This window comes from Ixodes scapularis, unplaced genomic scaffold (assembly GCF_016920785.2).
Source record: "Ixodes scapularis isolate PalLabHiFi unplaced genomic scaffold, ASM1692078v2 PGA_scaffold3__209_contigs__length_174095766, whole genome shotgun sequence".
In the NCBI taxonomy this organism is placed as follows: Eukaryota; Metazoa; Arthropoda; class Arachnida; order Ixodida; family Ixodidae; genus Ixodes; species Ixodes scapularis.
Window position 1 is genome coordinate 141,426,606 of NW_024609868.1, and position 17,411 is coordinate 141,444,016.

The following is a 17,411-nucleotide window of genomic DNA, read 5'->3' on the forward strand; positions in this document are numbered from 1 at the left end:
ATGTCAGAGTTGTTTTTGATGGTGCTGCCTCGTAGCGCCAGAGAACATCTGTGCAAAGGCGTATCACAGCAGAAACATTGCGAGCGACAAATGCAATACGAAGGGGCGGGTTCTCGCGTTTGTCAATGTTTGTTTTTATTTAACAATGCTTCATCAAGGGTGAAAGCGTCGGGAGCATCATGAAAGCGACGGGAGCAAGCGACCAAAGCGCTGAGCGACGTGACGAGCGACAGTGAGAAATCTCCGTCGCTTGTCGCCGACTCTCGTCACTGTTTAAATCGCTGACTTGTGGTTCAGTAACGACCCGAACCACAGCGGCGTGGCGCCAAGAATACCGAGCACTGACACCGATTATGAACTCCATTTGAGGCAAGAGTGACTAGCCTGCCCAATGCCCCCCCCAGCCCAAGCCGAAAAAATACAAAGGGACTACTACTAAGCGCATGAACCAGCAAACAGGAAACGGATCAGCGAAGACGCGCGCCATCTTTGTTTTTGCTGCCGAATCTGGATGCCAACTGGTGCCACCTAGCGACTAAAAATTGAACCTGGAAGACTAAATCGACGAATTAACCGGGTAGGCATGCATGGAGTACTCATATTATCCGGTCATATTTTCATGAGAAGTCACGGGACCGTGGAAATTTTGCAAATTATCTGGGACTCTGAATAAACCGAGATAGAATTATCGAGGTTCTACTGTATATGGTTGACATTTGCCATGTCTGCTTCCGATATCCTCTAACGTGGAAGCCGATTAGTTCTAACTTCTGGTAAAGCAGACGCCATGGAACGCGGTGCTCTGGAGACACTCCGTGACTCTAGGGTACGGCATTGCAGGGGGCGCATCGGAGGCGTCGTCTCCGACCCCCAAGAAGCAGCGTGCGGCCAGCTTCTCCCTGGAGGCCCCCCTGGCCAAGCAAGTGCGGGCGGACGCCTGCAACGAGCGGCTGTGGCAGGAGTGCCTGACCCTGGGCAAGGGGCGCCAGGCATTCCTCGACCGGGTGCAGGAGCTCTTCACCTGCGTCTGCTGCCAGGAGCTCGCCTACCTGCCGGTCACCACGCCCTGCTCCCACAACCTGTGCCAGGTACGTCGGACAAGTCCTTCCCGGGCTGGGCCTTACCGCAGGGCGTGTGGCGCCATCCGTGCCACTGAAAGAAATGCCGGGAACAGCCTGCATAAGACTAAGGTGCCCGGAACGTCTCTTCGACTGGCGCATTCACTGCATCCTAAAACGAGGTCTCTTGACGACGTAGACACGTCGGGTCGTCGTGGGCTGCGATCTTGGCGGCCTCGCAGCAGCGACGGCAGATGTGGCGGATGCCCGTTCCGCTGCAGTCCTGTTAGTACAGCCAATAATTAGTGACTCTTCTTAAGGACTAACTAGTGACTCCTAAATGCAAAAAAATCTAAAACGAATGGCTCTTTGCATGTGTCTTTGTCAAAGCCTTAGTTCAGTGTTTAATTTAAATCTTTCGAGTAGGTAGCACGCAGCTTGTGTATATTTATGCTCTGAGCATTCTCCTTCATGCGTGGGCATCTTGGCAGAAGGCCTGTTAGATTTACTGAAGAGACTGGTGTGTCTGTGAATTTTCAACTGATGTGTTTAGATGTGATCACTTACAAAGCTTTTTTTGGATACTGCCAAATTTTTAACCCATTTTTTTTTTTTTTTTCCGATTACAGGCTGCGGCTCGGCACTTTACAGTTGGAGTTAAATGCACTGAGATTTTTTCTCTGAAGATTAGAGATGGCTCGGTGAATCTACCGTAAATGAACCAGATGTGCAGAAATGCAGCCCAAAGTTCCCGGCTAAATCTGCCCGCTTCCGGTCTAGATCAGTGGTCTACGACGAGAGTGTTCTCATTGAGCTGCGGCTTCCCTCCCCTAATGCCATAATCTAAGCAACAGAACCACTCAAAAACGGCCCCTATGTCGAGCCGGTGCAACACTGCATGATGGCTCGCAATCAATTTCTATGTTCTATTTTTTGCACTCGGCCCTTATAATGAAGGAATTTGTACAAAGAAAGCTTTAGCTGGTTCAGCAGAGTCAATTACAAAGGCATTTTAGTGTACAGATATTCCTATGGGAGTTCAACGAGACCGGCTTTCATGGGTGTAATAGCGGGGAAAGCATTTCAATCTAGAGCTATAGTTTTGCTGCTTGACTCTGTTTGTGTGCCAGGTAATTTGGCAGCGTATATGTTGAGTCGTACAACAATCCATTCAAGCAGTTTGATCTGTAGCTGGAGTGCCAAACACCAGTGCACCAAGGATGAGCTAGACTGCTCACTCAGCAGATCTCTCACAATATGTACACCATAAAATCCCAAGTTGGAGTTAATCACAAGAAATGGGAATGGGCGCTTGTTAGTTTCGAGACAGCCGGGGCACATGGTGGGGCCGGCTCTTGCTTGGCCCTTGTTTGATCTGTCAGAACGATATAGGAATAGCTTAGGGTCTGGCTGAAATCCTAGTTTCCGAAGCAGCCGCACTGCTCTTGTCAAGCTTGCTTCACATCGGCGGATGCACATAAAGCTTTATCACTTTGCACTGGCTTCTCAGAGAAACGTCTGCCGCTGGAGGAACGCCTCGGTTAGCTCAGTGGGGGGTCAGAAGTTTTCTGGGATAGAAAGTTAATATGTCTTTCGCTTTTATTGAAAGTGAAGGCATCCGCTGATTGCGACAGCTCAGTATTTTACCGTAAGACATTAAAAAGGAATTGAAGAAAAGTTTGTCTGCTTCTTTTGCAGGAGTTGTGGTGACGTAAGAACGCCGAACTCTCATTGGTTCTGAATGAAGGATAGTGGGTAGACCTCGAGGCAGCTTGACTTGAGGTCTACTCACTATCTTTAAATCGGAGCCAATCGGAGCTCGGCGTCTTCCTGACGTCACCGCCACTCCTGCGCAAAAAGCAGCCGACTTGCTCTCTGCATAGGCAGTTTTAGAAAAAAAAATTGTGAGCCATTCCACCTTGTGAAGGTGGATGATAAGTGAAGCTGTTTAGCACACAACACGGGACCGCCACCCTGGGAGAGCGGAAGGAAAGGAAACTAGGCACCAAGTGCTTGGAACGACGACAAAAAGAGGGCGGTGCGAGTGGGTCGCAGAGCGGCAAATCTTTGAGAAACCTTTATTATCTGCCTGAGAGTCTGCTGATCTTGAAAATGGTGCCTATTGATAACTTATCTACTGAATAGACCTACTGCTAAATTGTCCAAGCATCAAGGAGAATGCAGGAAATGGTTTTCTACAGTGAAACCCATTTAGAAAGAACCCACGTACAGCGAATTATTGTCGATATCGAACTCTCGGAACATTTAAATAAAAATGCATGTAACAAGTATGTTTTATAACAAACAACATATTGGCTATATCAAACTCTTTCTCCCAGGGAAGGCTTCCAAAAACTCGCAAAGAATCGTCTTCTAGCCTGTCCCTTCCCCCAAAAAAGAAGTAGGAAAGAAAGAAATTTTTAGAAGCTCAAGTTACGAATGAAATTGAGCAAACAGAAGCGATTTAGAAGAAGAGGAAGGTAAAAAAATACACTCTGCATGCACGCACAGAAAAGAAAAAAAAAAATCTTTTGATCCCAAAGTGTTTGCCCACAAAGAGAAGCGATTCAGAAGTAGAGATAAGCTAAAAGAACAAACTGCATGCATGCAAAAAAACAAAACAAAAATAAACATCCCAGCGCATTGTTACAAGGCGGCAGTGAAGAGATGAGAAAGAAAGAGAAGGTCTTCACCTTACAGCAAACTCATCTTGGAAGTTGTTTGTAAATGTTTTTTGCTATATCGAACTACTTGCTACTATATTCAACTGATCCTAGCATTTCCTGCTTTTCGTTATAAACTGGTTTGACTGTATGCACCGCACGTGCCAGCTTCTGCAGTAGTAACTGTTCTAAAGCAAAAGCCTAAAACAAATGGCATCTTGCATGCACGTTCATCCAATTTTATTTTGGCTATTTACTTTGAATCTTTTTTACAGGAAAGGCGAGCGTGTGTGGGCGGTGCGAGCGTAAAGCTTTTAGTCACTGCAAACGAAAAATCCACGGAACCCCAGCCATAAACAGCGCTGTAAAATAATTTACGCCTGTTGACGGCGTTATTGTTGCGTTTCGCACCGCGACAAGACAAATCAAATGAGGGCTTAGCTTGGTACAAGGATTTTTTCAAACTCGGCTGCATGCACGCCTCCAGAAAAATGCAAATGCAGAATTTAACCCGTTCTGGCGGCTTGTACAATCACGAACGATAACTGCACATTTTTTGATAGTTGGAATGTTTACACCAAAGGTATCCAATTTTTTACGAAGCAAAACTGACAAGTGCCAGAATATGTTGGCAAATTATTCAATTAATTATGTTGGAAGATTTAAATACAGGTGGCGCTAAACTCAAAATGCCGCATTTTGCCACATGTTTCATTTCAATACTCCATTCTCCACATGCCCGAGTGCTTCGAGATTTTTCATACCATACAAAATAGTATGTAACTGCCCTTCCTCAGCAACTTATCAACTGGCACAAAGTCTTCAAGTATGTAAGAAAACATGTTCCTTCTTTTTCCTTTTTTATTTTCACCGTAAAAGCTTATTATACGAGCCAAACGGTTGTGCAGAGACTAAATGTAAGGATACAGAAGTTGTTTGGATGGCGTGGAAGCTCGTGCCGTGCACGGTAGTCGGTGGGTTAGGCGAGGCAAGGCAAATTGGAAGCCTGCTGCACCATTCAAAACCAAATTTGATGTTCATATTTATGCGGCGTAAGGTCAGTCTGCCTCTGAGGTGCACAACGCTGGTTTACGCCGTAGAGGAGAAATTTAGCCAGTGCAGTATGTCTGCTAGCCTGGGGTCTTTAACGTGCATCACTGAGTGACGATAAACGACCACATGCTGGTATGACGCTCATCCAGATCCAAATGCGCAGGGGTGTGGATTGACCCCAGGATCCCTGGGTTTTGCGGCGCGAGCTTCTGCTTTTTGTGCTTTGAGCCAAGGTGCGCTAACACACTCGGCCACCGATCCCCTGATGCACCATTCATTACAGATGAATGTGCCTGTGTTGGGTTGTGCGAATATTCGAAATTTCAATTAGTAGTTCCGAATAATACACTATTCGATATTCGCTTCGAGAAGAACTGCACTATTCGTGTTTTTCGAAGTGTTGATTGCCGCGGGTTGGCCCCGTTGAGTGCGCTTCTTACCAAGCACCGGTGCGCTGCGGAGAAGCAATACCCGCGAAAGCGAGCTTCGCGGGTGTTGCTTCTCCGCAGCGCACCGGTGCTTGGTAAGAAGCGCACTCAACGGGGTAACCCGCCGCGGTAAACTTTGAAAAGTATGAATATTGTAATTGCATGCTTGGAAGTGAAGCGTACATTCAAAGCGGTATGGTGCACCTGTGCCGACTGTATTTGAAAATAAATGAAAACTCTGTGAATGTGTATATCTACATTGCAGTAAAAGTTTTAAAATTAAACTGTTATGCAAGAGTATACTACCTATGTTAGGCAGAGATGCCCTTACAACCTGCGTTCATCATGCACGATTCATTCTTTTTTAACTCGAGATTAAAGAAAGAATATTTTATATAGCAAGATTTGTAAATTAACTTCATTGGGTATAGTTGGCCATCTCTACAGGATTCATTTCATGTCACATTCGTCGTTTACTTGCCATCCCAAGATACCAGACCTTCTGAGGTCACAGTTCATAAATATAGATAGATTAAACTTAGCTTATAAATGAAGAAGTGGAACAACCTTCACAAGTTTAGCTGGGTTTTCGTCAATGGTAGTGAAAGGCGTGGAAAAACTATTCGATATTCGAATCGAAAATATTCGGCCAAAACCACTATTCGCTTCGAATTCGCTTCGAACTCAAAATGCACTATTCGCACAAGACTATGCCTGTGGGTATGTGTTCTAAGCTAAGGACGATGATAACAGTCCAACTCCCTCGTGTATTGAAACGATTCTAAGTTTTATTCTCCGTCCAAAGGTGGCTGCGCACGGAGGGCATGAAACATGACCCTCGGACCCGATTGACGTGCCCACTCTTTACACCAGGCGGTGTTGCGTGCCCTGCCTGCTGCGTGCTCCGTCTGCTGCTTACTGTATGGCTGCTTGCTGGGAGCCTTGACCGCATGAGGTCGCCACTTGCCTAATAATGTGGTGACCATGATAGATTTGTTCTAAAGCAAGCTTGATAGGGCACACCCGTATTCGCCAACACCATTTCTCTCCAAATTCTCCATTAGGGGTTAGTGCGAACCCAAACCCAAAATGCAATTTGGGTTTGGCGCACACGCGGGGTGAGCCCCATTATGGGCCCCTGGAATTGCACTCCCATGTTCTAAGACTTCCTAGTACCTCATAGAGTGCACCGGCGTACTACACTTGACAACTTTTCTTGGCAATGCAGTGGAGGGTACAGGCATGCATTCTCTCTCCTGTTTCGAGCGCTGAATAAAGCTGTGCGTGGGCTCTTCCTTTCTACTGCATTGCCAAGAAAAGTTGTCGCCGAGTGTAGCACTGTGAACCTGTTGCAAATCTCATCGTGTTTGGGTTTAAGCTGGCACAGCAATCTCTCGCAATTGCTCATTAAATATCCATCTTTTTTCAGGGATGCCTTAAGAGATCCTTCAAGGCAGAAGTGTTCTGCTGCCCAACCTGTCGCAAAGACCTTGGCAAGGACTACGAACTCAAAGTGAACACGACGCTTAGTGGAGTGCTGCAGGCGCTGTTTCCTGGCTATGAAAATGGCCGATGAGCTTCACGTGTGTCCTTGGCACTGGCCGCCATGTTTCTGGGCCGAACTTTGAAATGTGACTCTTACGGTCGTGCTCCCAGTTCTGTGTTACAAGTGGTCCTTTTTTTGTTAGTGTATCACAGATGAATATGTGCACCATGGCGTCTTATGTGTGGAACAATTGTGACAAGCAATTGCGTTTGTTAGCGTGATTTACCTGGGTGGGGAAAAGTAAGCTTTCTTCCAAACATTTAGTTTCTTTTTGTGTTTAAACATTTTCTTATATGTTCTGTTCAACCATCAAAGAGTCATGCATATTTTGATTAATTTTCCATAGTGATGAGACAACTATTTTGTGGCGTTTCTAGTTATGTGAAACGAAATCCCAAGTAGTAGTATCTTTGTGTCCAGGCTACTTGTGTTTTGATATGCAAGTTCTGCAAATTCGCTCATTCCAATTGTTAGTTTTTGTGAGTTGGCTGTGATTTGCTGTGAATCTGAACAAAGTTATCCCTAATGCAGCTTTACTTCCTTCAGTGTTTTTATTTTAGATAATTGGGTTTTAGGTTTTACTCAAGAACTCTTGACAAAGACTGCTGCAGCATATTTATAAATTAGAACCTCAATGCCTGTTGTTTGACTTGCAGCAAAAGCATCAGACTAGGTTTCTTAGGCACTTCTTACGAGGGAAGTGAATGCAAGGTGGAAAGGTTGCAGCATTTGAAAATTCAGGGTATCTCCAATAAACACCAGAATGACAGCCATTATTCTACTAGCGTGGTTATTCCAGAGCCAAACTTCTCAGTGATATGTTGGCCACCTCTGTGGAATGCCCTTGGATACCATGTGCTATATGGAAGTGCCATGTGTAAGCAATTTCCTCACCACATGCTGTCTACCGTAAAGTTCCGAGAGAATGCCCGCCCCTGAGAGATTGCCCACCCCATTTTTCTGGCTAAATATCTGTAACATAAAACTTCCGAAACATTGCCCACCCCCCAATTCTTGTCGGACGTCATGCGATGTCCGACGGGAATCGCATCAACTGTGCATTTTGCTGTACCGGCACAACTGACAAGCGAATTCATTGCGGGTACCTGCGTTTTTGTCTGCAACCTGTGCACGCAATATCGGTTCCCGTAACATGCGAGTTTTTTCCCACGTGTATGTTGCAACGGGAAATGCAAATCTGCTGCGGCAACAATTTGCGGCATCCATTCCCGTGACATAAAGTTTAGCAGATTCCCACATTTTTGTCCGCGATCTGCTTGCGCATATTTGATTTTATGTGAGTTGGTCCCACGTGTATATTGCATCATAAAATATGATTCTGCTGCGTTCGCGATATTTGCTTTCGTAACATACGAATTTGTAGCGGATTCCTGTGTTTCTGTCTGCTATCTGCATGCGCAATATCGGTTCCTGAGACAGGCAAGTTTGTAGTGGGTTCCCGCATGTTTATTACACCATAAAACTTGAATCTGCTGCGTCTGCAATTTATGAAATTCATTCCTGTGAGATGCGAGTCTCGTCGAGTTTCCGCAGGTCCTTCGCACCATGAAACAAAAAATCTGCTGCGCTCGCCACCTGAAACACGAATTTGGGGCTTCAGCAGTCTCCGGTATCAATTAGCCCACGCCATGTTTTTCACCATTTATCTCTTTATTTTAGGTAGTTCCATAATTTGGTTCTAGTGCATTTTGTGCATTTAGGGAAGGGTCAGAAAGACCTTCACTGTTTATTCAGATTTGATGCATCCTTGACTTCTTGCTGTGCAATTCTACTTAAACGGGAACTTCTTTCTTCAACTATAAAGTTTTCTCTTCCTTGTCCCATTAAGCTTTCATTTTATGCAGCTGAGGAAGCCAAGTAATATCTCTTCTTTAATAGATGCGTTTTTAATAAATGTTCATTCCACTAATGACAAAAGGCTTGTCGGCTATGAAAGCTGCCAGGCTGAATGGTCATTATTCGCCTTGCCTTCTAATGCTGCTACATTTCTGCATTTCCAGCCCAGCCCTGTTGTAGCAATGTTCGGGATTGTGATTGTAATGTATGCGAGCTTCTCTAGACGGACACACTAGCATTCTGGTCCGACCAATTAATCAGATTTCCCGGGAGAACTATTCGAAAAGGATCCTCCTAGTGGCCTCTCAGCGAAGCATCAGTCGCCCCTCCAAGGCTGTACATCCTTTGTACCAGCTATGTTACCAGAACTCGGTGGGGAACCTCGAAATAGGGACCCCTCGCGTTCACTGGAATGAAGCCACTGTGAGCCAGGTTTGGTTTACAATGCCACCCCTTGGCGTTCAGGTTGGTTTGTTGATTAATTGGTGGCACATGATCAGTCTTGACAAGGGGGCAGTAAAAGCTCACTTTGCAGACACGGGAAAAACTGTTTTATTTTTAAGCTGCTTTTGTGACTTTCTGGATTGGACAGTTTGCAAGAAGGCTGGAAGCCGTAGCGTGGTGCAACTGCAGTGTTGGACAAAATACTCTATAAAAGTTAAGTCAAGTTACTAAATACCTGCGTCATAAAGTTCTGGTGACGCACTGTGCGTCACCAGAACTCTGTCTTGGTGAAGTGTGTAACCCTCTGGCGCTCGCTGCCAAAGACGCTGACCGACTGTCCACCCCAGGAGAAGGAGGACCTTAAAGCCTGGTGCAAGGAGGCATCGGACTTCCTTCAGCAGTGATCTTCTATGGGAAAAAACCTTGCATGCTTCATTGTCATATTTATTTATTTATTTGTTTCTTTTTCACAATATGTAGTAGTGCGGCACCACAGGCCTCAGGTATAGGCCAATGGCCTTTCTGTGGTGCCGCAACCCTCCAGGGTTGAATAAAGATATTATTATTATTAAAGTATTTAAAGTACTACTCAAGTTACTTTCACTGTAAAGTATCTTGAGTAGAGTACAAATACTTCGAAATGCATTTCAGTTACTTTTGAAGGTACTTCCGCATTGCTTAATTTGTATCGACGTCGTTGACAACGACAATTATGGAGCTACGCAAATCTGAGTTACCAGAATGGTTTATTAGCACGCAGCAACACAAAGTGGAAAAAAAAATTATCGTAGGGCTATTTTATGCAGTCCGACTATAAAGAGCAAAATATTGTCACGAATGATAAATGATGAGGCGGCGAATAACTAAAGAAACTAAACGTTTAATGGGGCGAACTTGTTCCCAAAACAAAAGGGAAAGGCTAGCGTCGATGTCGACGAAAGAGCAGGATCGACCGCTGGGGCAAGACTGACTCCGGACCGCCACTCTGTGCACCTTTTGTACCCGCGTGGGTTTCTGTAACATTCGGCGTAGAAAGATCAGCGCGTAGAACATTCGTAACTCAATCAGACGACAAAATTCTCGAACTTGCCAGAATGTCAAGTTGAAGGAATAAATAAAAGAGAAGTCCACTTTCTGGTATCGAACTTGGAGCCTCCGCGCGAGAGCCAAGCGCAGTGACCATTCGGCCACGCTGGTCAACGCACGTGGCAATATCACTGATAGATGTTACAAAACATGTCTGGGACAACAAGAAGGAGGTCACTTTAGCTGTTGGGGAGGAGATCAGACCGTGGTGCCCCAATCGGTTAACTTTAGAACTAGATGGATGGGGACAACAAATACAATGGCTCAGCGCTCGGCTGACTTAACCGAACCTGGCATCGGCGCTCGGCTGGAGTTTGTGTTCTCCGATGAGGGGGAGGAGGGGCTCTTTTGTTACCATTCCGGCCTGCATGAACAATGCAGCATGCAGGGTGCCCAGCTCAGCACAAAAGCCCAAGTGGTTCAAGTTCGCATCCTCTGACGACTGCTTTTGGGGGAGATCCGGCACTTAACGTCACTCCACTAATTGTTGGTATTTTTTTCATTACACTAGGACCCGCGCGCTATTAAAAAAAGATGACACGAACATGTCCACAAGGCCTGTGGCCATGTGCGTAGGCCTTGCGCTGGGTAAACACCGAGGTGTGGGGGGGTGACAGACGGGTCTGAGCGCTTCGCCAATAGTGACATCGCTGAATATCGCATCCTGCGGCGCACCTTAGACGCATCGTTTTACTACAATCCATATTCACTATAAACGAACTTGGGACACGGATATGTGTGAATGGATAACAAAGACAACCCACATAATAGCCACGGCAGTGGTCGCACCTTTAAGTAGGTTGCGTTCAGAAAGGCACTCAGCGTTGGGGGGCGCTTTTTTGGGATTTTGAAGGTCGTCCAGCTCGCAGTTTGTTTCCTGTACTGTTCTCTGCTTATCAATGTTCCCTTGCAGACAGTGTTCGCGAGAGCAATAAGTGCCGGATTGACAACACAAAAAAAGAAAAAAAACGATGTTTTGCTTTAGGGGTCGAATATACAAAAAGCAAAACAAAAATGCCTACTTTTTTGTGTGTGTCCACTTCTCATTTTCTTCTATTTGTTGTTTCTTGACGCTTAAGTCTGCATTGTTCTCGTAGGTCGTTTCCCTGTCTGCTTGTGCCTCCGGGTGGCATCTTTACTTCCGTAAAACCACACCTTTGGTTTGAGGATTTTTTGGGGGGGAAACTATAGAAACAAAAGGCACCTTTGGGAAGGCAAGGGGAGAACCTTCATTGTACGAACTTTGGGTTGAAATATGAGCCACAGTCGGCAAAAAAGCTATATTTTCACGAGCTCACTTAAAGTCACCGTAGCTAATCGGAGCTAGCAACAGGATTCGGTTGCTTGTAAGAATGTTCACGTTTGCTCGTGCCACGCCCACCCCACTTCATACCGAAAAACTCGGAAAATGGCGGAATGTCAAAAATGTATTTAAGATAATGAGTACAAGATACTCGGAATTGTAATTAAAAGAGAGTTTTAAATACTATTCATCAAAAGTATTTGCAAGATACTCCAAAACGTATTTAAGATACAGTATCTTGAATAGAGTATTTGAGATAGGCACAAGTCTGTGCAACAGTACCATCTTTTCCGTTCTGGTATGTGTAGTCAGACCTGTATGTAATCTGTTACAACCAACGAAATTACTTTCAATCCCTTACATTTATCAGTAATTTTGTAAGGGAATAATTACAAATTTTACAAAGCGCTTGTAGAGTGATTTCCTTACTTGTTTACGTAAAGGAAGGATTGTAATGCGTTGCTTTACGTGTTCATTAACGGGGAAAAAGAGCGGGAATATAAAACCAACAAAAATATTGTTCCTATATTTCGTTTTTTTGTAAGGTTAAATTTTATTGAAATTACACTTGGTGACGGGTATGTCGACGGGTCATTTCTTGTTGTCGTACTTTATAAACTGCATTTGATTCTTTTCTGATCTAAAATACTGAACAAAGACTACTTTTATAAGTATTTGAAACAGTTTGCGCCACTTATATTTTGTATTTCGACTAAAAAGAAGCTTTTAGTGGCTCTGACGAGTAGTAAGCCAAAGACCAAAGACTTCACACTTTGCGCGTTTCCGGCACCGCAGGTCGCCCCCGCCCCCGTAGGTGAAGGAGGTTTCCGCGTCGTCCGGTTAAAATATGATGCACTAATATCTAGTTGCTCTCTCCGTGCCCGCTGGCTTGCCCAAACTCCCAAGAGACGTGAAAACCGCAAAAAAAGGTAGACGCTTCAATACGATTGCAGGGCCCCTTTAACCGAGGCACGCCATTTGTTAAGAGCTGAGTCCGGACATTTCATTGAATGCCATTTCATCGAACGCCATTTCATCGAACGCCGTTTCATTGAATGCCATTTCATCAAACGCCATTTTATTGAATACCATTTCATCGAATGCCGCTTAGTTGAACAGTAGAAATTTTTGATTTAGGAAATATTTTTACTGTAACACCAGAAGGATAGCAGACCTTTTTTCTGCAAAGAGGGGAACTAATGAGAACCTTGATTTTCTCTGTTGCACCTGCCATTCCAATTTATTTTTACAGCTACTGATTTGTGATCATCGGGTACAATGACAAAGGTATGTCCCTTCAAGGATGTACCTTCTTCCTTGGAGAGACGTGTTTTGTTTCAAGTACGAAGGCATCCTTGAAGTAATGATACGTCGCACGAAACAGCAAAAAAGATGTGTCTCCCCTCTGCTAATTTTTTGTAATCGGCAGAACTGTGAACCTGCCAGCTTTTCAACCAATGTTCTTAGGAATTAAGCTGTTCTCCTAGTATAGAATGAAAACAAAAGTAAATATATCAACACAAAATAAAAAGCCGGCAGCTAACTAGTTATGTTCCCTTCCGGATATACCTTGCATGCTATAACAAATAGGGAGCAATGTATGTGGTGGGTACAGCCACTTATCTTGCCTGGAAACGTTAGGTCGCAGACCCACTCCAGCTTTATGTTTTATGATTCAGTAAACAAACTATTTTTGGTCCAAAGTAATGAGCAATTCTTCACCAAGAGAGTAACAGACAGAAAAAATTGTGAGCGGCAGTAGAGGCTTTATTTTTGACGTTTACGAGCAGAGCCTGTTGCACATTGAAGCACTCTCTTCGTTGCCGGATGACTTTGCTGTTGACCTTGGGAGGTCGATTTGTGAAAGACGGCAACCGACTTGGTAGTGAATTTTCTTATTTTTTTACTGACTCAATGGCTCCCCTAGCGTGAACCCCTGCCCTTTGATCTTCTTCTTTGTATACCGACAATTGAGTCTAATGTCAGTCTCTGTTTAGTTAGAATTATTTTACATATATCCTCCCCGCCCCCACAACGCGAGGAAAATACATTGAAGTTCAAATGGCTTCCATTGAGTACAGCAGTTGTACTGGTCCTCGTGTCACTGAGCCGGATGGCAGCTTTATGGTACATGCCCTCACATTTCCATCTCTTCCAGGTAATACATCAATGACACTAACCCAAGTCCACAGATGTCTCGGGGCAATGTCGTCGTGCAGGAGTGCCACGTCTCCGATTTTCGGCGGTCGGCTGTTAAGAGGTGTTGCTAGGTGTGCTAGCTGATTGAAGCTCTAGGAGGTATTCTTTCTTCCAGCGTACCCAGAAATTGTTCATGAGCTTCTGTCGATATTGCCACCGTCGTGAAAGCGCATCTCTCGATGATGCGACCGGGTATGGCAGCTCCGGGGTTGTCAATCGTCCCATGAGTAGGTCAAGGGTCTAGAGTTGATCACTGCTTCGATGTCGGTCAGTACGGTAGGTATAGCTCTTCAAAAGACAGACTTTGTCGTCCAAGAACTTTCCTGATGCACGTTTTCACCAATCGCACCATTCTTTCCCACCAGCCGCCGCACCAGGTGGCCTGCTCTACAATGAACTTCCAGGTTATTTGGTCGGTACTGCAGAAGTCTTGGGGTCCGGTACTGTGAACAGCCTCCCATAGGGCTTTCAGATCCTTCGCTGATCTTTTAAATGTTAATGCATTGTCTCTATAAGTTGTGGTCGGAATGCCTCTTCTAGCCACGAATCTCCTCAAAGCCAAGAGAAACGATGCAGTGGTCGTAGAGGATACTAGCTCGAGGTGTTTTGCGTGGGTAGTCTCACAATTAAGTGAAGAGAGCAATGTATGTTTTAGCACATTGTCCCTTTGAGCTGGCAAATAACGGCCCTGCGAAGTCGACTCCTACAACCTGAAATGGGTGTCCCACTTCCACCCTGTCCCGTGGTAGTGGAGCTACTGGAGCTGTGGCTGGCTTTGCGCTGAACCGCCAACAGGTCCCGCATTGAATGAGGATCTTCTTCACAACTCTTCGTGCTCCTGGCAGCCAAAATCTTTCACATAGTTCTGTCAATGTGGCCTGCAGGCCTCCGTGTACTGTTCTGTAGTGCGTTGCAGTGACCAGCAGCTTAGTGTACGGGTGGTCTCCTGATAAAAGGATGGGTGTCTTACGTCTTTCGTCAAGGTAGCTTGATGAAGTCTGCCTTGTATGCGCATATATGATCTCCCGGTTTCATCAAGAAACGGCTGTAGATCACTTATTTTAGATCTTGTAGCAATTCTCCCACTTTGTATTATTTCTTGTATCATCCTTATCGAAGCATTCCTTTTGAGCGTGTTTTAATCCAAAAAAGTTCCGCATCCGTAATCTCTTGTGTAGTCAGTGGTAGTTCAGCTGACTCATTCTTCTGGCGACATTTGTGCACAAATCTTTTAACCCAAGCAGTTACCCGCAACATCTTGGTGTAGCTGCTGAAATTTCTAGCGTCAAAAGCGCAGTTTGTACAGGTACAACAGTCGGCAGCATTTCGGTTTGCTGCTCTCTCTCCCCATCGATGTCGTCAAGGTTCTCTAAAGGTGTACTAACTGGCCAGTTTCGCTGTTCAAGGGCAAGCCATTCCGGCCCTGACCACCATACCTGTTGAGTCCCTAGCTGCATGCACTATAGGGAGTCTTCCCTCTAGTGAGAGCGTCGGCTGGGTTATCGTAACCTGGGCAGTGGTGCCAACTGGACGGATCACTGAGTGCTTGTATTTCTGTCACTCTATTGCGCACAAAGGGTTGCCACTCGATTGTCAATCCCTTAATCCAGCCTAGTGTTATCGTAGAATCTGTCCAGTACCATAATGTAACGGTGTGGCCTAACAATGAGCTACGAAGATATGTAGTCTAGAGGTTTTTTGCGCGAATGCAAGATATGTAGCAATGCATGCTCCCAATAGCGCTCCCATCACTTCTAGTCGTGGAAGGGTTAGCGTCCTCAGTGGAGCAACTCTAGCCTTAGCAAATATCAGATTCGCGCTGACTTCTGCTTTTCTGTTCACTACACGGAGATATGTGCAGGTACCATACGCCAGAGGGCTAGCGTCGGTGAAGATGTGAGTTTCCAGCTCGCTTTCACCTTCGACACCCAGCAGATATTTCGGCGTCGTGATTTGTGGTAATTCCGTTAAATCGGCGCACAAGAATTTCCACTTTTGCAATGGAGCCTCTGTCAGAACCTCATCCCATCGAAGTCCGCATTGCCACATACGTAGGAATAAAATTTTTACTCTTATGACATACGGCGAGAGGAAACCGAAAGGATCGAAGATCCTAGCCGAGGCAAGTACGGAGCGCTTAGTGTTAAAATTTGTAGAAAGTATCTCCAAGAGATGATCAGCAGAGAACTTGAAGGCATCCGCCATTTTTATCCCACACCAATCCCAATATCTTGGTGACCTCGGGGTATTTAATTGGCTTATTCTCGGATGAATGATCGACGTTATCCGCTCTTTGATCAAAGAGTTTCTGGAGTTGAGAAGAATTGGTGTTCCACTTTTGCAGTTCCATGCCTGCCTCCCTCAGTAAAGTTAGTGCTCCGTCGGCGAGTCGCTGCACCTCCTTGATGTTCACTGCTCTAGTTAGCAGGTCGTCCACGTAAAAGGATCGGAGTAAAATAGTTGCGATGTCGTTGTTCGGCCCACTCACGTTTTGCAAGTGGTGCTGTATCGTAGGCCCGGGTAGGAAGGGACTGGCAGTTGTTCCAAAAGGAACCCTCGTCATGCACCACTCCTTCATGTTAGGCAGTGGCTCGTTGGGTTTGGGTGTATTTTCAAACCAAAGAAATCGGAAAGCGTCCCTGTCACGCTCCGAGATTACTATTGGTAAAAACGCCCTGTAGGTATGTCTGCTCCTTCTGCATTCGAAATTTAAGTAGGACGGGCAAAAGCTCCGTGTTGATCGTTGGACCTTTTTCAAGGTGAACATTGAGAGATCCGGTGTTTGCTGCAAGGGAAGATGCGTCGAATACTACTCTTAAGTCTAGTTGACTCCGAGTTAACTCGAATTACTGCTCGATGAGGCATGTAATAAACGTGCCTGTAGATTGATGCATTTTCTTCTATCTCTTTGGCGTGTCCATCTGTAAAGTAACTACGTATTGCTTTGTCATACTGGGTGATAGAGCCATCTTGTGTGAGACAGCGCACTAGACTTCGGAGTCTGGTGTTGGCAATCATGTAATTATCTCCAAGGGTTGTTTTTGTCTCCTTCCATGGCCCAATGCGACCTTGTACCGACCGTTCTTTTGTCTGATGTTTTCCTTGAATTGCTCAAACACCTTTTCTTCCTGTTGTTTCTTATCCATAGGTTCATCCACGATTCCAATGCTCTCTAGTTCCCCAAAATGTTTTAACGTTGCATCATCTTCTTCGTCAGCCCGTCCCACACTCAACACGCACACCATCAAGTTTGTGGTACTATTTGATAAGACACTCACTGTGTTCGTCGGACCCCGAAAGGTCCATCCCAAAGTCGTTGCGATGGCTACTAGCCCGGTGTTGGAAGATGAGCAGCGTGTCTCGTCGGTCAACAATTTCCACATCTGGTCCGCTCCAATTAGAAGGCTTATGCCCGCTTCCACTTGAGTCGATGGAGACATCAACTTGTCGGCGATGCCTCCTGGGATAGTCTTGAGAAATGTGTGCTCTACTGGAGTTTCTATGATGTTTTGGCAGATGAAAGGCACGACCACTGCTTCTAAGACATGATCTGTTGTCTTATATTGGCCCCTAATTCGGATTCTAACTACGGCGAACTTCTGCTTACACCTGTTCGAGTCACTGCAAGCAAAGGTGTCGAGTTGCATGATCCGTTCTCCGACAACCTTCAAATTAAGCTTCCTAGCCAAGTCTTCCCTGATAAAAGTTTTTTGGCTTTTATCAGCTTACATCCGCAGCATATATAATGCTGCGGATGTAAGCTCGGTTCAGGCT

The 17,411-nt window shown here is 45.4% G+C and overlaps 1 protein-coding gene across 1 annotated transcript in view; it reads left to right on the plus strand.

Annotated features, from left to right (window-relative positions):
• Positions 1-7,284, plus strand: part of LOC8027314 (E3 ubiquitin-protein ligase UHRF1) — a 101,886-nt gene extending 94,602 nt beyond the window's left edge. Inside the window, exons 15-16 of the mRNA XM_040222278.3 lie at positions 841-1,088; positions 6,632-7,284. Coding sequence (XP_040078212.1) covers positions 841-1,088; positions 6,632-6,778 — 395 coding nt within the window. The 3' untranslated portion in view covers positions 6,779-7,284. The remainder of the gene's footprint in view (positions 1-840; positions 1,089-6,631) is intronic.
• Positions 7,285-17,411: the final 10,127 nt, after the last annotated feature.